The sequence below is a fragment of the Apteryx rowi genome, unplaced genomic scaffold, assembly GCF_003343035.1.
Source record: "Apteryx rowi isolate R43461 unplaced genomic scaffold, aptRow1 scaffold_1346, whole genome shotgun sequence".
Taxonomy (NCBI): Eukaryota; Metazoa; Chordata; class Aves; order Apterygiformes; family Apterygidae; genus Apteryx; species Apteryx rowi.
Window position 1 is genome coordinate 1 of NW_020447582.1, and position 21648 is coordinate 21648.

General features: G+C 37.6%; 1 protein-coding gene across 1 annotated transcript; it reads right to left on the bottom strand.

Moving 5' to 3' along the window:
- Positions 1-4329: 4329 nt before the first annotated feature.
- On the bottom strand, positions 4330-21313 carry TDRP (testis development related protein). The gene is made up of 3 exons (XM_026056941.1): positions 21233-21313; positions 9709-9812; positions 4330-7297 (listed from the first exon to the last, which is right to left on the bottom strand). The coding sequence occupies exons 2-3, from the start codon at positions 9768-9770 to the stop codon at positions 6952-6954; spliced, it is 408 nt and encodes a 135-aa protein (XP_025912726.1). The 5' UTR covers positions 9771-9812; positions 21233-21313; the 3' UTR covers positions 4330-6951.
- Between the last annotated feature and the right edge of the window lie 335 nt (positions 21314-21648).

Here is a 21648-nt window from a genome sequence, read left to right on the forward strand (position 1 = left end):
AAAAAAAAAAAAAAGCTCTAGCATGTAATTCATCCAATAAAGGGTTGGGGGGGGGACACAAAACAAAAATTGTGGCACTAACCATCTGAGGAACCAAAAAGCAGAAGTCATGGAGACAAATGCTTAAAACACATCCAGTCAATGGCATAAAAGGCTGTGGCAACAGAGTGTAAAATTAATGAGAAATGAACTGTTGGGAATGTTTTCTTGGTCAAAGAGATAAAACAGACCAAATCAAAAAACATCCCACACACAGTGATGGGGAAGAGAAACTCAAAGAGTGTTTGTGAGCTGAGAATTAAAGTGGAGAAGGAAAATTTGGCTTGCATCTTTCTTGGAGGATTAGAAAGTTTAGGTCATAACCTGAGAGGAAACCAAGAATCAGAAGAACTGAAAGCAAGGTCATATGATCAATATGTGTGTATGAGGGGGATTTAAATGTCTCAAGATGAGGAAAACAAGACTGCAAGCAAGACCCTGAAACCAGGGATCTCAGGGAAGAGAGGGAAGGATGGAGAAAGCTCTTAATCTTAGAAAGCTCAGAGACCTGAGAAGAGAGCAAAGAAGGGGAAGAGGTTGAAAGTCCAATACTTAAATAGAATACCAGAAGGAGCTGTTTAGTTCAAATAAACCTTCAGTAGTTTCATCCCACCATCACCACCACCAAAGTTTTTGCTGGGAGCTGATCATATACCTTCTTTTAAGCCTATGTTTAAAGCTTGTCTTCTACATCTGTACCTGTGCTTACCTCACTTTTGATCAATTAAGTCTGATTTACAAGTGTAGTACAGATTAGGTCTGGAAAAGTGCTTGCCATGATCACCTGTGCCGCACCAATATCCCTGAAGAGCTATCCAAAACCTGTGTTTTGTACCTGTGCACTGTTGTTCTTTCCAACTGGTCATCACAGCAAACAGTCCCCAGTCTTGAATGGGATAACTGAGAAAAAAAGACTAGAAAAAAAACTAGTTCTGTGTTAGTTCTGATTCTCTAACATGAAATCCCCATTCTTCAAGAATATTCTCAGATGTTCTGGACTTTTTACTTCTCTTTATATTGTGCTTCATTCCCCGATGCTAGAGAATCTGCTCCTTCACTTGTCTTGAAAAATGTTCCCTCTGTCCCCACTCCAACTAGCTCCACTGCACAGGTTGTGAGCTCAGATCTTCCACCAAGAATTTAGCTGTCAGCAAGGGTATTCATTTTTGGCTTTAATGGTTTGGTTCAACATGCAAGTGTGGTCTTGCGGGTGGCAGTGTGACAGCCACACTACGCAGAAAGGCTAGTACGATTCAGGAGACATGCAAGAAAACCACAGCTTAACAGAACTTATTTGTTAAATACTTTTCAGCTTGTTTTAGCATAAAGATCCAAAGGTGCTTTTTTTGTCCCTCGCAATAATGATTCAGGAGAATTTCCTAGGTTGTACCAACATACTGTCACTGATGACAAAAGATTGCAGGCACCGACAGGGCCTAAATCTTGGCCTAACTTCAGTGCAGGCCTGAGATCATGAGAAGGGCAAATTTTCTATGTATGTTGGACTCCAAAAGTTAGTTGCACCATGGTTTAAAAATTAAATTAAAATGTGTGTTTCATTAAGTCTCAGATTTTCAAAATAATTCTGTTTGAAGTCTTACTGTATCTGTAGTATGACTTCTGGCAGTTTTGGAAATCTTGTGCTTCATCTTATCAAACAATAGTTTACTTCCTAATGGGAAATGATGCTTGATTTGTTTTCCTTTGTTTGTCCTGTCAAATGCTGGGTGCCAATTTTCTGTCCAAATGCTCAAAAGATAAACTGTTTACAGGCATTAAACTGAATGTAAGTCTATCTAAAAATGTGTCTATCATGACAGAAACAGCAAACATTAGGTCTTTACGTAATCAGAGAGGAGGTCTTTGCATATATGACAAGAAAGCCTAAACTGCTACTAGGGACAAGCACAAAAATAAAATGGAGCACAGAATAATTAACTATCATGCACATAAAAAAAAAATGAAAAGCTTTAGCAGCTAAGAAAAATTATACTAAGTACAGTACTTAGATTTTGGATCCATGTGTCTGCCTTCCTTTCTCCAACACAAACTCATGCACCCTGGTAAACTGCATAGATTCAGTATTTGAATGAAAATGTACCACACTGTTTTCCTCTGTCTTTGCAATACCAGAAACATTTAGCAGTGTAATCTTGCAGAGCAAGACCAAGAAATTGCAGCACTGCCAGAAAAACAAGATGTTCCAAACAGCAGCATTTGGGGTTTTCAAGGAGAGAGGTACAAGATGCAGATAAATGCAGGAAGGCATTGCTGACTTAAAGGAATGGTTCTGTTTAAATCTGAGTTATTTTAGTACACAACCACAAATCAGCCTACTCTCTGGAAAACTTGACTGTTCAGTTAGTCTTCTCAATACAAAAGTTTAAAGCAACCAGACAGCAAAAAACCCCCATGATTATTTTCACCTGTAGACAAAGTAGTCTTAGGAAATATGGTCTTTCCTTTTTTTCTGCAAAGTGTAATACCTTTTCTTTTCCAATAGAAAACTTGTATTCAGAATCTGTTATTAAGCTTTCATTGGTGTTATGCAAGTTTCAAGAGCTTAAAATTTTAAGTGTCAGACAAGCTTTTACTAGATTACAGATTTGAAAATAATATAGTAGCTATCCTGCATCATTTAGTAAACACCAGACACAAAATAGGAGAATTTTCTTTCCAAATGCAGAAACAAATACTACTTTTTCAAGATCACTGACAAGAGTTTGTAAATACCCTATGAAAAGCTATCATCTCCTTACACTTGGTTTACTATTATATATTTTCATATTATTCTTCAATACTATTTATATCCTTATTTTTTGATTTTTTTCACACTATTACTTTATAACTATAGAAAAAATCAGGGTTTTTCTGCTGTTATGCTGATTGCGCTTATGATAGACATGACCATCTCCTTTCAATTTCTAAACTTTGGATTCTTGGCTTACCTGTTGAATTCCCTGTCTTTTATGGTACAAAGCCCTCACGTTACAAGAAATTTTTAAGAGACAGAGGGACATACGCTTAATGATCACTGGTGACCAAGTTTTTTTAGGAAATTCTTTTTCCTCTTCATAGCTCTGGTTTCATTTCCTAGATATCTGCATGTCAAAATCCAGCTAGCAGGCATCCAGGAAAAAAAAATTCAATTAGAACAATTTAGAAATGCAAAAAGCAGCTAAACAACATATGTATTCATGTTCTTTTCAAACTTTCTTTACAGACATGGAACAGACAGTTTTGTCATCTGACATTTATACACATTAACAAGCATTTCAAAAGTTTTTGAAACAGAGATAGATGCCGGGCAGGATTCAGCTGGGCTGTGGGATCACCCGTGTTCAATATCTGGCAGGTTCCTCGTCTAGCCACGTTCTGGAAACATACGTCCCTCCACTCCCCTTCAGCTGCCCAGATGAGCACTCCACCCAGCTGGGTAGTCAAAGGCATCTCTGCATGTAACAAATAGGGTTCCCTCCCTCCCCAAGTAACAGGTATGAATAAAATTTTGTGTTTCAGCTAATTCACACATTCAGATAAAAAACATTTTGTTGAAACGCTTTCCCTGTTAAGTCTGCTTAGACAACAACAAAGCCAGTAAACAAGAATGGAAGCATGGGAATCTGAAAATACGCTTTCTATACACAATCTACTGGCAACAGCAGCTGCATCTGCACTTTTGTCAAGGTCGAGAACGTGGAGGTGTCACTCGTTATGGAGCCTGTGCATGCAAAAGCATTCCAGGGTCCCCCACGTTACATGTAGCTAGTGAAATGCTTAGGAAGAAGCGCTGCTCTGTCCAAGCTTTTGTAACAGCCAATAAATTAAAAAAAAAAAAAAATTTAAACCAACGGATACCAGTAAAACAAAATATTTGCAGTTTGTCAAAACCGACAAATTCTTCCCACTATGAGAGCAACAGATGATGCTTTAAATCTAGGATGTTATAGCTTCTGAGATGGCATGATTCACTGAGTTCAGACAAACATACCCATTGCTTCCTTGGATGTATTCTATGATGACGTAAGTAACAGAGATCCACACAGACAGAAACAAATTCACATGACAGCACAGAACCAAAGGAAAAAAAAAGAGGCACTTCAGTTCAAACTAAATCTTTATTCTTATGGAAAATACTTTTTTTTTTTTTTTTTTTTTGCAAATGATGCTAATAAATAAAAATACCCAGAGAGAACTTTGCTTAGAGTTAAGTGACTAGTTACAGCCACGTGAAGCTTTTAATTCCCATTAAAACCATGCCAACAATCATGCAGATTGGCTACGAGAAAGCAATATAAACTATATTTTATTTTGTGCAATCTTATTATACAATCTTAATGCTATCTTCTTCTAAACCACTTCACAAAGATTGAAATGCAATTTCAAAACAAATATTAAGGGACATATTTTACACTTATTCCACATACGGAGTTGTGTATAGTTTAAGCCCATAAATGTATAATGCAATTAAGCATTTAAAGAAGGTAAAAGAAAAGAGGACCCCATTCTGAAAATTTAGACAAACAGGTTTATGAACATAAGAGAAAGCTCACAGCAGTGAGTTCTAAAAAGACAAATACATTACCAAAGCATAACAATAAATTATATTAAATTTAATAATGTTCATCCTTAAAACAGTTATTTCTGAGAAAATATCACTTAAAAAGCACACCAAAACTTACATCACTAAGAGTCAGACCTTAAGTATACATATCCCAATTTCCCACTTGGATGCCATTTTGTTTTATAATAGGCTTCAGCTTTGTAAGCATATTCTTTATCATAAATTTAAAAACAAATTGAAAAATTTTGCAGGTAAGCTGTGCATCAAACACATCATCAAGGTGAGAAACAGGCACTTGACAGTATAATGTGCAAGGCAAAACCTTTACTGGTCACAGTATAAATAGTTATTTCAGAAGGAAAATTAAAAGTTCTCAGCCCATCTTTGAGAGTAAAATATTGAGGGTTGCTAGTAGATCTTTTTCCAACAACCAAACTATACACTTGCTCATGCCTTAGAGGGTATTCCATAAGCTATAAAATGCAGCATACCTCACCCAAGAATACTAATTCTTTTCTATAATTAACCTCAGCACACGTACTTGCCAAAGGCAAACATGGAGTTTTAGTAGCAGACTAAATGATGCAATATAAATGCTAACCCCTTCTCCTCTAATAGTATCTTTTTAAAATATGTAATGCCAATTTTATAAAAGCTTTTGTCAGCTCCAAGATCCTGTTTTCTAGCACAAAACACTGATGATCTTTTATATAACTTAAAACCAATGTCTTTTAACATCGTACTAAAACAGAAAAAAAACAAAAAACCCCCCACTTTGCTACAGTTTCCCTCTAGGCACATCTAGAAAGGAAACTCCAAAGAACAGCTGTGTAGAAACTGTAAGCCAAAAAGCATACATGAATCTGAAGAGAGAGGAGAAAGAGAGAGCTAAGAAAGGAGTAATGTGGCAGTAACAGAAACAAGCTACAGGCTTAGAAGAAAATTGCATGCATCCCTTTTCATTAGCATAATCTTCTTGTAAAAATATGTTTACAAGATGTCCATTACATATAAAGGTATATGCTTTCTTGTAAAATGTTGATTTTGTCTGAAATGCTAATTTGATCTTCCTATTGTACTAGCCATATTGCTAAGCAGTCAACAAGTTTCAGTTCCATTATACCACTTTAACAATCAGGAGAGAAAAGTCCTAGCGTTCCTTCTTTAATGATTGATCTTTTCCCATGAGTGTTAAAGTAGTACTTATATAGGTCACATAAACAAAATGGAAACTAGTTTTAGATCTGACATTGGCCACCCTGCTAATGAGAGACAATATGCTAGAAAGAGGCACTTTTAGTATTCTATATACATTTCAAATCTCAAATTCAACACTTTTTGCCCCCTTTACCAAAAATGAAAGTATCAGTAGCTAATAAGACAGAGCTTTATAATAAAAATGCTTCAGAAGTCATGTGCATGCACATACTTGCAATGGCTCAGTTATCCTGAAAATGCCAGAGTATAATTCAATCACTGCTTATGGAAAAGAAAAGCCAAACATTCGCAGAACAAAGATCAGCTTTTGTAAAAATGAGAACATACACCTTTCCATAAGAAGTAACATGCCCCTAGATTCAGGGCTACAGATTTTGAATACAGAGATGTTCTATGCTCTCAGTGCTGCTTTCCAGATTTTCAGTAATTATTTACATTTTAATTTTTGGCATGACATGTCTCTTAAAAACTGAAAATTTAGCTATGTCAAACAACGTTCAGTATAAAAAACTTTGGAAGACCCGTTTGACCTGACTCTTGGTGAAGTTCCTGTGATGGAAAGAATTACATTAGAGCAGTATTCTCCCGTTTCGTACACAGTACAGCACATTGTGACAGTTGAGCATCTTGTGTGCACAAGCTGAAGCATATGCTGAGGCTGAAGATTTGGAAAACAGTGTACTAAGTATAAGCATTCTTCCTGCAAGCTACAGATCAGTATTCTTATTAAAAAAGGGACAGCATCAAAACTAAAATTTTGAGTGACCCTCAAATACCAGAAAAAAACCCAGGACCTCAAGCTAGTGGCATAAGGCAGTCAAATTTACAACCAGTGTATACATTCACTAAGGAATTACATTTTTTTGGTAAACCAACAATCCAACGTACTGCAGAGTCTGAATGTGAAATATAGGCACAAAATAGATTCTCTACTTTTATCAGTGTGGAAAACAGATATTTAACAATGTAATAAGAAAATTCACTATCAGGTGAGCAAAAATTTGTAACAATCTGAATAAAATGAAGTACTGTATAAAGGTGCAATATTGAGCAGATTTGATTTTGGTTTAAACATACAAGTAAATCATGGAACCTTTCTCTTATTTATAAAGTATTTCACATTACCAATATCATTCTAGTTCTTCCCAGTTGTCAGTAAGGTTACCTTTGCTCTGCCGTCTAATACTAACCAGCTTTCCAGCTGATTTGATACTCCACCTGGAACTGTTTCCTGAGCTGGCCAGGTTTGTATATCTTGTGGAGCCTTTGGTTTCATCTTCCCAGCCTGACCAGGCTGTATAGTCACTTAAAGTATTTGCTGCATCACTGGTAGAGTCAGCAGCAGTAATCTGTGGTGGTTCCCATCCCTCAATCTCATCTGGTTTCCTAGATTGGACATTCTGTTTTATCACCAAACTGTCCCAAAAACCTGGCTTCTTTTCTGACTTCATCTCGTCCTTTAATTTTAGGTTTGTTCTAGAAAATAACAATGATGAGGTGATTATTAAAATTTCCTGAATTTCATTGTCAAATAATGTAATTTCTTAATTTAACAGCCTATGCAATAGTCATTAATAAAATTCAATTAATGTATTATGTTTTATAGTAAAGATCCTTAAAATTTTGCTCAACAAAAAAGCAGCATCTTAAATCTGAATTTTATCCAAAGCTATGGCTACATGTTCACTAATGAAAAAAGTCAGATCATCATTCTGTGATAGCACATATCTAGGATCCATTACCATCAACTTCAGGAAAAACTTCTTGTACTTGTAAGCCTAAGTAGAGTAGAAGGTTGCAGTGATAAATAGAAGTGATCGAATATGACCATTTGCTGTTATAATAAAACTTACATCTTCCCCCCTCATCCCCTCTCCAGTGAATTACACAGAACTGCCTTTGGAAGTGTATTAAGTGTTTTAGCATGCATTAGAACAACTTAGGACTTTAAAAAAGACAAACAAACAAAAAACAAACCTAGGATAGCAGAAGGATTACAGAAGTATTTTGTCTGCCACTAGCTTTAATATTCACTCACTATTTTTGTCAGTTTCTCATACCAGTTATCACCTTGCCAAGTTTTAACTTATACCCTAAAATATTTGATGTACATTATTACCATTTTATGGATTCCAGCTTTTTTTTCTTAAGGAAAGATCTGCATGATATTTTGACAACAGTTGTTTTGTATTTCTGATGAAAACAAACAAACAAAATCCCCCTCCCAAAAAAGCAAGAAAAAACAACCCATGCATGTAATCTATACTAATTTCTCTCTCAGAGAGAATTTTAAAGGGTATTCATAATATTCTTACCCCACTAAGATCTTCAGTCTAAATTAATTTGTATTTTCAGGGCATAGCATTTAAAATACAGAATGTCAAACGTTTATCGCTGTGTGTATATACAAGCTTATGTATGTAACCAGCTACCAAGACACAAGGAAGAGTGGAATACCAGGGTGACACACACAATCTTCAGGGTTCAATAAGCTAAACAGCAAACTCAAAGCATTATCTGCTACTAGCATACAAATTCCCTTACCACAAAAAGAAAACAACCACTGAAATTTTTTGAAAATTCCTATTGAAAGAGCTCTTTTTCATTAAGGAAAGCTTGAAATATGCAACTTGACATTACTGTATTTAAATAGAAATAACTGAACTAATACCTTTAAAATGATTTTTCCTTTACTGAATTTGGAATCTAAGAGTAGATTTTTCAGAATTTTCAGAGTCACAGAGTCCAAACACTTTCCTTGTATTTTGTGGCTAGAGGACTTAACAAGTTTCATTTTCTTTAACAATAAAATAAAGTAAAAATCATGGGATATGGTTATGGGGCGGGGGGGAACACACTTAAAATATATACAGTTTTCATAGTAGTACTAAAATAGCTTTCCACATTTGTGGTTTTTCAGTTTTCATATTGCATGTGCTCTCTTCACAAGTTAAAAGCTATGCAAACAGCAGGTCAACAGAAACAGCAGCATCAACAGATGAGTCTAAACTTAAACTGGGTTCTTTTATTCTTATATTTCAGCATCGATTGCAAAGGACCTTTAAAGCAAATTAGGGTCTTAATAACACCCTTCAATGGGACAGACACTGTAGTTGGGGACTTTTTGCAAGTTTTATTAAACAGGCTCTGAATGAAATGGAAATGTATATATTTATATTCTAAATATATGTGGTGTATATATATAAACACATTCTTCAATATAAAATGGAAATGAAACATACTAAGGCAAGTCTTATCAAAGTTTACATTGCACTTGAACAGCTATACTGATAGGTGGCTCATTTTTTCCTACTTGTAACCAAGGTAACTATGTTGGTAAAATCTACATATACCTGGTATAACACCTCTTCCTAGGATGGACTATTCTGTTCAGAAAATTGCTCTAACTATATCAGTAGATAAACTGTTACAAGCAAACACTTCAGTTCCAACAGGGAAGATACTGGTACAGCTACACTGCTTAACCCTTTTAGGTGTAGGTAAGATCTCAAAAGAGGAACTAAAGCACATAGAAAAAGTAATTCCTAAATTCGACCATGATTTATCCTTCAGGGTAGAGGGGAAGACTTTGATTCAGAAAACCTTTACTTCTTCTCTAGAGTAAAGAATTAATATGTAGCTAAATTCCCTTTTCCTCCTGACAAACAAAAAAAATCCTCAATAACTGTCCCTCCTAGTACAGCATGCATTATTCATTTCAAGTTCAAAACATAAATAATTTTGAAATGGACATAAACCTTTCTGTATGATTCAACTTTCAATCAGTGAACCCTGTTGCTTTTCAGTCTTTACCTTCACTACCTGGCACAGAATATTTACTATTCCAGTTTGCCTATTTTCTATAGCACATACTCAGTTTTACTCACCCTTTGGATTTTGGAGACTTGCATCCTGCTAGCAATTGCTGTTCATCATCTTTATTGAACATAGATGTCACTTCCTTCCAACCCCGGAAACTTGCACCTTGAACCTAAACAGAGAATTAAAAATACTCATAAACATCTATTACATACTTAGGAGCATAGAGTATGGCCTGGCAGTACTGACTGGTTGGGTGGCTGACAGGCAGCAACAGTCCTACCTCTCTCATGCTGTGCAGCTGGGGACACAGAGGCGCTATGAGTCTGCAGAAGAGAGCAACATTTTGAAAGTACATGGGTTGGGTTACTGCAGAGAGAGGCATTTCCTGCCAAGCAAAGCCCACAAAACCTTGCTGATGCTCTGCAGAAGCTGGCAAACGATGCCAACGAGTGCAGCTGAGCTCCTGGACGCTCATCTGCAGGCAGGAGCTGCTGGCTCCAGTTTGATCTATCGCATATAAGAAGGCATGGGGAATCTAGGTAGTTTGAGAAGCAATCTGAGGGGGCCGCTAAGTCTCAGGAGAGAGAAATTAAATGAAAAGGCATTACTAGAAGGGGCCACAACAGACAGGACAGCTGGCTGGACCATGAAACTCCTAAGATTTAAACTGCTTTGGGAGCAGCACTTAGTGGTCCTAACTCACTGCAACTATTTCTTGTGGCCCTACAAGCAAAAGGGGGTGGCAAGAGAGCTGGCTCAGCAGTGAGGCGGAACATGGGGCACTGCTGCGTTACAATGCACTCACTTTAACTTTACTGGGACAGTTAAAGATATAGATAAAAAGACTTTTAACATTATTAAAGGTTTGATTACCCTCCCTCAAAGTGAAGAAACAGCTATTGATTAATTTTCTTCTGAGAGCATGCTTAGGGACTCTTAACGGAAATACACGCATGTGTGCATAGCATAGAACAAAAAAGCATTGTTCATTCTTGCAGGGTTTAGTAAGAATAGCACAGCGATTCTATCAATGTTGCTGGATTACGTTAAACATACAGTGATACACTATGGAAAATAATAGACAATCAAAACTAAGTTATAGCTGTCAACACAAGTGAAGGCTAATTCATTACCTATTATGCTTCATTCTTTCTGCAGAACTCACTGGTGCAAATTAGTATGAATTTGAAGTTTATATTTTAATTGATTACAGATTATAACTGGTACACCCACAAAGACCTTGAAACATTTGTCTGAAATAATCACCTACAAACTGAGCACAAACACCAGGCAGGAAAATACTGGTACTGCCAACTCCTCACCTTACAAATGCCCACAGCTTCTGTAATTTAAAGGAGTAAAACAGTGCCCTCGTTACTGCGTGTCAGTCACAGCAGGTTTCCATCTCATGTGCTTCTATTCCACTATGTCCTACACCTCCACTTCTCACCCACCTTCCTCGCCCACATCTGAACAGTCTCAGCTCTCAGACTCAGGAACCACAAGAGGTCCATTTAGGACAAGGAGCAAGGTCTAAGCTAGACCTTTCCTACTACTCTAATTCATTTTGGTTAAATACAAACACATGGATCCAGACTTAGGCAGAGCAAATTCTAGCTTTCATTCCCAACATATGGACAGACAAGGTACAGAAAGAGCCAAGTTCACTGCAACCTCTGCAACTACTCTGCTCACCTTTTTCTAAACCCACTCCTAATCTCACCATAAATCAAAGCATTCCTCCAGGCTTTGTAAGGAAAGCAACAGTTTCTATAGGTATTTTTCACTATGAGAATAAAGTGAGCACAGATTATAATAAACACACTCATGTTTAATTTAAACATATGCTTTCTATTTTTAATTTTGTAAAATATATATATTATATATATATAAAAACAGCTAACATCAACTTTGTATGCCTGTGATATATTCACTATACCCATGTCATAAAAGGCTGGTTCTGTCAATAGTATCAAAACAAAAACAGGCAAGCTGTGGATAATACCAAACAGAAATCTCTATATACCAAATCTTTGTGTTTAAACTATCAGCCTCTATAAACTGTACTCAATATTTAATGCATCCATGGTATAAATAATGGTCTAATATCTTAATTTTAACCTTCAAATGCCTAATCCTGTTATCTTCTGCTGCTGCTCAGTTAAATTCTGTAACAAGCTTAACATGAGGATTTTGTTACTCTGTCTTGGATTCCTGTCACTACAAAGTAGCTCATCCACAACAAACACCCTCCCCAAAAAAAAGACTCTCCAAGACCTTAGCTCTTGAATATTCAAAAGCAAAATTTCTTGGAAGTAGAATAGTCTGCTTAACTATTCTAGGGGGCAGGGGCAGGCTCTAGAAAGCATTTAGACTTTCATATATATATATTAAAAAGAATCCTTCCATTACAGGAGACTGAAAGAAACCTTTAAGCAACAGGGGTAATCCATAATAGCAGAATGACTTTGCAGCATCTAGCCAGAAGAATAAAAGGTGTGTGAGGGGGAAAGGAACCTCTGTCACCACAGGCAAATCCACAGTTAAAAACAGCACATAACAAGTACTTACTGTCTTAATCCTTTAGGCCTTTAAACTAGAAAAACACAAAAATATACCTCAGCAATCTAATTTATATACAAGCTTATCTTTCTCACTAATGATGGTTCATCCAGCCATTGCCACATAATAAATCTGCAGATTAAGAACAAAAAAGCCTGTCATTGGTTTTAGCTAGCAATTTAATACAGACAACTAGCCTAACTTAAATTATATGTGCTTTTAAAGAACAGCATAGACAAAATGCCATTTGGAGATGAGTCTTTATACACACACTTACTTGTAATCTAAAAAATGATATACCTACACACACTTTTTAACCTAGAAAATGATACATATTTCACCTATGCAACCCTAACCTTTGCTGCATTGCTTTGAATATTCTTTCAGCAATCCTCCAGCTAAAAATAATAGACCGAAAACATCTTATAATAAAATCCTGTTCATATCTAGCCCCCAAAATTCTGCATTTTTAATTTTGGATATTTAAAAATTTAAGTGCTCTAAATCTCATGCTGATTTACAGATATTAGAAAAGGGCCGTTCAATGTCAAGCAGATAATGTGTGCAAGTCTCCAGATAAAAAAATTACAAAAGGCTGACTGTGCACTCTTTCCACCTGTGTGTAAATCAGTAACTACATACAAGATCTTGTATTATTCCTTTGACATGTATCAATTTACATTTTCATAAAGAAGTACTCCCACAATGAATCCATGTGTTTAGCAGACATATAGCAAAAGTAATAAAAAAAAAAATTGCTACAGAGTTAACTGATTTACTATTCTCCCAACTCTCCTGAATGAAAAAATACACTAAGCCTTTAAGATACACTTCAACCACTTATTTACTTGATATTTCCAAAAAAAGATGCCAGATTAATGTACATAAGAGCATCAGCATCCAAGTGGAATATATTTTGCTAATATGCGTAAAGCCCATTGTGTAAAGCCTAGTGGATATTAAGTGGACCAGGCTGAAAGAAAGAGCAAAGTGAAACCAGGATCTCCACCTACCACCTTCAAGTCTCTACTCCTGCATCTGATGGTACCTGTGCTGAGCCCCTGAACCCTCCCTTGACTCAGCTGGAAAGGAAGGGACAGCTCACACTTGATGGCCTTCTCAGTGGCACCATGTAAACCTTAGCAAAGGAAGAGGTCAAATACTTCTTTCCTAGTTTGGGAAGCTTTTCTCTAGTCACTGAGCTAGTTTTTAAGCCAACATTCTTTTCGACTATGGCTGTCATGTTACTCTGTCACTGATTAAAGACAAAAACCCAAATGCCCTACAGCACCCCCCCCCACAGAAAACCCCCAGCCTGCTGTATTTATGTATTTCTCTTCAATTTTCTTTAAAATTTTTTAGCTTAGACAAATGCCACCTACATGTGCAAGGCCACCAACAATGCAGTTGGAACAGCTACAACTAACTGCTGGTAGCTACAACTCAGGAAAGAGATCTTGAAGTCACCATTCTCCAAGATCATCAGCTTGACAGCAGCAGCAGGTAAAAAGCCAAGAAAGTGTTGGGCACCACCAGTAGAAGTAAGAGACCAAGACAGAAAGCATTATGTTGCCACTGTGTAAACTCCTGCAGCTGCCAACAGTTCAGTACTGTTTCCAGTTTTGGTGTCCACATCTCCAGAATAATACAATACAACTGGAGAAGATACAGAGAGGGAAAACTAAAATTATCAAGGGGTGGAGCGGCAGCAGTATGAGGAGAGACTAAAAAGACTGAGACTCTTTAGTCCGGGAAGGGAAAAGCCAAAAGGGTTATGAATGAGGTTTAAAAAATTCACAAAGGCAGCAGATAAGCTGAGTGTGGTTCATCAAATCCCATAATAAAAGAACAAGTATGCACCCAAAGAAACTAAGAGAAGATTTGTTTAAAACAGGCAGAAGTGCATGCTTATTTACACACCACGTGAAATTCCGTGACTTCCTTCCACAAAGAAGAGGTAAACAGTATTGGCAAATTCAAACTAGGATTAGACAAATTCACAGACAGCAGGTCCATAAACAGATACCCTCTAAATAGAAGGTATCCACTAATATCCCAAAACAACAATTCTTGATGTTGGAAGAACAGGCTAAAGAAAGTGGCCAAGGTACGTTCTCCCTAAAAAGCATCTCCTATTGCAATGATCAAAGAAAGAATATGAGGCTAGATGGACTCAGTAGGGAATTTCTTATGCTCTTTCAGATCATGTGGAAAAAAGCTCAGACTCCAGAATGCTTAGCTTCCTTGCAATGGATGTCAAATGAAGATGAGGAACTAAAGAAGAAATTATATTTTGGTTAGCTGACTCCTCTCCACCCAAGAGAATTATTTTATAGAAAGAGACTCAAGTTATTCAAAACATGAAAATACATTACAGATACAGTCTTAGAGCATCAAGCCACTTGCAGAAATTCCACATTTCATTTTTAAGATTCAACTGTCTACACAAAACTCAGGAGTAATACATCTAAAAATTTTCAAAAAGAGATCTATATACACAGTATCACAGAATAGTTGCGGTTGGAATGGGGACGGGAGCATCTCTCTTGTGAGGAAAGGCCGAGAGAGCTGGGCCTGTTTAGCCTGGAGAAGAGAAGGCTCAGGGGGAATCTTAGCAATGTATACAGATATCTAAAGGGAGGGTGTCAAGAGGATGGGGCCAGGCCCTTTTCAGTGGTGCCTAGTGACAGGACACGAGGCAACGGGCACAAACTGAAACACAGACAGTTCCATCTGAACATGAGGAGAAACTTCTTCACTGTGAGGGCGACAGAGCACTGGAACAGGTTGCCCAGAGAGGTAGTGGAGTCTCCTTCTCTGGAAATATTCAAAACCCACCTGGACATGATCCTGTGCAACATGCTCTAGGTGACCCTGCTTGAGTAGGGGGGTTGGACTTAGATGATCTCCAGAGGTCCCTTCCAACCTCAACCATTCTGTGATTCTGTAATGGCCCTTTGGAGATCATCTGGTCCAACTCCCTGCTCAAAAACAATCAGCTACAGCAGGTTCCCCGGACCATGTCCAGTCAGGTTTTGAATATCCCCAAGGATGGAGAGCCCACAACCTCTCTGGGCAACCTGTTCCAGTGCTCAGAAACCCTCACAGCAAAGAAGTGTTTTCTTCTGTTCAAGTGGAATTTCCTGTCTTCCAGTTTGTGCCTATTGCCTCCCATCATATCCCTGGGTTCCCCTGAGAAGAATTTGGCTCTGTTTTCTTTACACCGTCCCATTAGATATTTATAAGATGTCCCTTGAGCCTCCTCCTCTCCAAGCCGAGCAGTCCCAGCTCTCCCAGCTTCTCCTTGTATGAGAGATGCTCCAGTCCCTTCATTGTCTTAGTAGCCCTTCACTGGACTCACCCCAGTCCAAGTCTTTCTTGTACTCCCTGTCCTTCTTGTACTGGGAAGCCCAGACCTGGGCACAGCACTCCCAGTGCAACCTCACCAGTGCTAAGTAGAGGGAAAGAATAACCTCCCTCAACCTGCTGGCAACACTCTTCCTAATGTAGCAAAGGATGCTTTTCCTTCTTTGCCACAAGGGCACATTGCTGGCCCACATTCAACTTGTTGTCCACCAGGATCCCCAGGTCCTTCTCTGCGAAGCCGCTCTCCAGCAGGTTGGCCTGAACTGGTGCCTGGAGTTATTCCTCCCCAGGTGCAGGACTTTGCACTTCCCTTTATTGAACTTGATGTTAAACACTATTGGCCCTAGCATTGAGCCCTGGGGGTCAACTACTAGTGACTGGCCTCCAGCTGGACTTCATGGTGCTGATCACAACCCTTTCAGTCCAGCAGTTCAGCCAGTTTTCAGTCCACCTCACTGCTCACTTACCTAGTCTGTACCTCATCAGTTTCTCTATGAGGATGTGATGGGTGACAGCATTGAAAGCCTTAATAAAGCTAAGGTAAGCAACATCCTCTGCTCTCCCTTCATCCAACAAGCCAATCATCTGATCACAGAAGGTTGGTCAGGMATGATCATGCTGACAACTCCCAATCATCTGCCTGTCCTTCATATGTTTGGAAATGGTTTCCAGGGTTATTTGTTCTGTCACCTGCCCAGGGGTCAAGGTGAGACTGACCAGCCTGTAGTTCCCAGGATCCTCCTCCTTGCCTTTCTTGAAGACAGGGCTTACATTTGCTGTCTTCCAGTCCTCAGAAGCCTCCCCTGATTGCCATGACCTTTCAAAGATTACCAAGAGTGGCCTTGCAATGACATTGGCCAGCTCCCTCAACACTCATTGGCACATCCCATCATGTCCTAGGACTTGTGTACATCAAGTCCATTTAATGGTCCATAATCTGATCCTCCTGCACTGACAGGAAGTCTTCTTGCTCCACACTTTCCCACTGGTCCCAGGGACCTGTGATACCTGAAGACTGGTCTTACCAGTAAAGACTAAGGCAAATAAGGCATTCAGGACCTCAGCCTTCTCCTTGTCTTTTGTGACCAGATCCCCACATCCATTCAGCAGTGGGCCCACATTTTCCCTAGTTTTCCTTCTGCTGCTGCCATACCTGTAGAAACCTTTCTTGCCCTTCACTTCCCTCACCAAATTCAGCTCCAGGATGGGCTTTCCTAACCCCATCCCTGCGTGGTCAGATAGTGTCTCTATATTTCTCCCAGGTCACTTGTGCCAGCTTCTACCTCCTGTATGCTTTCTTTTTATATCTGAGTTTAGTCAGGAGCTCCTTGATCATCTATGCAGGACTCCTGCCACCTTTGCCTGTCTTCCTGATCATCAGGATGGACCATTCTTGAGCTTGGAGGAGGTGATCCTTGGAAAAAAGAAAAAGAAAAAAAAAAAAAGCTGACTGACATCACTAGAATATATTCAAAACTCCAGCTTTTAAAAATCAAATGAGATGCTCATAAGCAACTGAAAAGAAGACAGAGCACTACTAAGAAGGACTAGAATTCTAGCACCAGATGTTAGAAAGTCCAAACCTTTAGGGGACTTTATTGGATACTGCAGTCTATGATTTTTCAAAATGCCAATGAGAAAAAAAGCAGAAGCTTCTCAAGATGCCATTTCAATATTGTATTAGGTAGGATTATGGACACCTAGCTGGTCTTATAATTGTTTGACTATGAGAGTATGGAGTATCCTTATCAAAACAGCCACTAAAACTTTTAAACATCTGAAATGGAAGATGGGGAAAAAGGCTGTGCAGCACAGCATCCCATGCAATCACCTAAAAGAATCAGTGGAAGTAAAACATATACATACATACAGATATAAATGAATCCATCAAATGGCAGATTACTGAAAAAACATCATCACCACCTGTCCTCACAGGCATCCAAAGATCTCAAGTCCTGAGCACAGATTCTTCCACTTCAGCAGATTAAATTCTCATTTATGAAGTACTCTACTCCTCCACCATGAAAAAGCTGCCATTTAATTAGCATACCTTCTGAAACTGGTAGTACCAGTAGTCACTTCCAGAACATCATGTAAAGGATGCAGTCTATCTACCCCTAGTAAAACTGTCTGCTGTTTCTCCCCCTCACTCCCATTCCCTCTGTTTTGATGATGCTTCCAGTATCAGTGTCCATCTGTCAGATTGATTTTTGAGGGTAAGTTTTACAAGAAGGCAGATCTGGTCTATCAGACACCCCTGCTGAAAGGGGTGGTCCCAATCCCTTAACTCCTCACACACTGTTTTCCTTACACCATGCTCTTGTATCTGTGTGAATAAGCTGATTAAAGGATGTCAGAACTGGACAACCACCATAGACTGTGGAAGTCAGGGGCAACATCATCTTTCCTGTGGCAGCAACTATTTATCAGCTCAAGCACCCTGTGAAGCTTGCAGTTATCTAACCATTTTCTTCTATACAGCCTTGTACATATAGTATGGCTTTCCTCAACTCACCTCCTGAGCCTCATTCTATAAACTCAGTCCTTACAGTAAGTTTTCTCTTTGTTGCCTATACTGATTCAAGTGAATAAACTGTATATAAACTGTATATGTTGACTACAATTCTTTCCTTCTTCAGATAAAAACAGGAAACAAATGTCTACTGACAACCTACTTTGAATATAACTGCCCCAGAGAGGGACAGCTCCTCTTCAGCAAACTGAAAACAAAACTAATATACATAGATATAGCTGAACATATACTAAGGAGAAAGACTATTTGTAACTTTTAACTGATAAAGTGGATGTGATTAATGTATGCTAACACCTTATCAAGGGGAAAGGAAACAGCATAAAATTCAATTTATTCAAAGAATAATATCAAGAAATTGGGGACAATATGTTAGATATACATGATGAAYAGTTAATGTTTCAAAGCAAGAGATTACTGTACATTGGAACATCACTTTAACTAAAATGGTACTGCYTTATGAATGGGTACTGGTAGTTTGGATACATTCTGGTTAGATTTTTCTACTGCCTGATTGCCTGATCAGCAGGGCCCTGGAGCACAAAAGTCTCTCTCTGTGGGCAATGACAAGCCACATGACAACAGTTCTTAGGACCAAAAAGAGCAATTATAGGGGATTCTTGCTCCATACCTGCAATGAGAATCAGTATGTTTAGTGCCATTGTGTAGTTAAGCAGCTAATCCCTAAAAAAATCTCTGCCCAGCATGTATGAGATTTCCAGAAATTTATATTTTTGCCAAGTTTTAGCAGCACTTCACAAGCATTTTCACATCATAGGATTGACAATTGGTGGATCAAACCCCTCCAAATTAAAAGCACTCCAAAACATGTGCAGATTTTTTTTTTATTTTTAAATGGTAAACAAAAAGAACGGATTTTCCTCTCAACATTGACTGAGAAGAAACAGTTTGTTTTACAGCTTCCATTCCTCCTCCCCCAGCAAAATGATCCCCGCACCCTGCAAAAGCTGGAGATGGAATTTTCCATATAAGTAGTTTACAGGTCAGTGAAGTTACAACTAAGTGTTTTATAATAAAAAACGTCAATCAGCTTTAACTCCAAAAGTGTTGTTACCACATTACAGGAAAGCTATTCATAACATGTAACAATTCAAGTAATAAAAAAATGAAGAAACAACCCTCCCCTCTCCAAATTTGTTCCAGATATCAAAGCATTTTGGGGGAAGAAAGTTCAGAATTCAACCAATTGCTGATGTGAAACCAAAAGCTACTCTATTCTGTGCCTCAGATGAGCTGAAACGCCAAATTTGGCCCTACCAGAATGTCCCAGCATTGCCAATTCCATGTTATTAAAATGGTTTCCCCCCCCCCCCCTCAGAACTATTTTCTTCTCAAAACTAGGCCTAATAATCATTGTAAATGATGCCTTCACTATACTTTTAGCTCAGAATTTCTGCACTTTGGTAAAACACCTGGGATTAGCTTAGTCAAGGCCAAAGGGCTCAGTGCAATGCGAACACATTCTAGATTTCTGCATTTCCCAGTGTACCACTAGAGGGTTCACAGTTCCTCACTTTGAAATGCCACAAGGCTCTTAACCAACTATACCTGCCTTTCAGGAGAACTGTGAAGATGGAACTAGAAAACTTTATCATTACAGATAGCGCATGCTCACTGCTAGGCGGATACGTTCCTGCATGAGCAAACATTAAGATCATTTTCCAACCTACATCCCCCGCCAGTAAGGCTAGCTCACACATACTTGTGCACCTCTATGCCTAGCTCAAAGGCTTTCCTGTGTGAATGGGAATCAGGATTGGCCTAAAACTCAGGCTTTAAGATGCAATGAAGGGTATCTCCCCTAAACAGCAGGTGTACCAATTCACTTCCCTTTTCTTCAAAGAACTTTGTTGTTTTTCATTATACTGCTTCAACACAGAGAATGATATATACATGAAATACACATACTGAAAAGGCCACACACATATTCATCAACCCTTTACAATTATTCAATATTTCAGAACTTCTGGAATATCACTCTATTGACAGCTTCTAAGACAAAACAACAACAGTAAAAACTGAAGTGCTTTCATTAACAACAATAAACTATCAAAAGATGAGAAGAATAAGGAGCTTTTTTGTGAATCCATTTTTAACATAAGGGGGTTTTGTTTTATAACACAGAAATACTGCAGCTCTGTGGACTGCCTGGTGCCTTCTTTTCTTGAAACCAAAACACACACTTAACAAGCCTTCTTGAATGATTAAGAAATGAACTAAAGGTTTTGATATAAAACTAACAAAAAATCCTAAAATTAGTTTAACACTCATCACCTGGCATAAAACCACCAATAGTTTATGTTTTCATAAAAAGGAATCACTTTTTTCTAAAAAACAAAAAAACACATAGTACAATCTGACTTCTGTTTTCAGTGAAAATTATGCTGCATGTGAAGTAGAACAAAAAAGTAGTAACAGAGACAGATGTTCAGTTTATACATATTAATGTAAAGATTCCTATTACACTAATGAAACAATTTTAAATGCTTTTATCTATACCTATGGAATTTCAAAACAAGCTCTAGCATATAATAACAACTTCCAGTTCTTTCATCTTCTACTAACATATTTTAAGAACATTCAAAAAAAAATTCTTGGACACATATCAAGGTAAAGAATTTTCACTTGTATGTGTACTTTTCTTTTCTGAAAGAGATACAAAACAAAGTCCTTATCCTCTTGTGGTCAGAGAGCCCACTGAGATACATATAAAGTATGCAATAAATAATATAAATTCCTTTTACTTTTCATGTTTTCATTGCCTATTATAGCTTTAGACTAAATTTCAGTTATTCCTTCTTACTTTTTGTTTTTTAATATACATAATTTCTATTTGGAGGAAAAAATGGTGAAAAGATGATTTTCTTGCAATGATGCAAGAAAATAAGTCAGCTATTTTATTGAACTACTACTACATTGCTAATATCTTACTTTGAGGAGAACCAATCCCTGACAGTCTGAGGAAGAATCATAAGTAATTTAAAAATTGTCCATGAAGTGCATAAATAAGCCTCAATAAAGGCTGTACATGAAAAGTAAGTTCTTAATTGACATTGACTGAAATATATATGATATAAAACATATTACACTTCCAAAGAACAGATATTTACCTTTGTTGCAAGTTGTGACACTGAAGATGAAGCTTCATCATGAAGAAACTGGTCTTTATTCTCAAAAAAAGGATAAAGATAAAAAAGGCACCACAGTCAGTTTCAGTTTGACAATAAATAGCGACATATTTCAGAGTATTTGTAATGCTTTTATTTTATTCAGCCCATCAGAATAGGAAATTGTCAAAATATGATCACAATGCAAAACTGAACATCACCAATAACTAAAATAACAAAATTACATTTAGAATGATGAAAATGCTTTACAAGAAGTAAAAACAAAAAAATCTCCAAAAGAAAGCTCAAAAAACTTTACACAATTTTAATACCACATTATAAAAATAAAAAACAAGTCTTATAAAAATAAACCTTAAATGAATATTTGTTTCTATATTTTTATTATGCATATATTATAT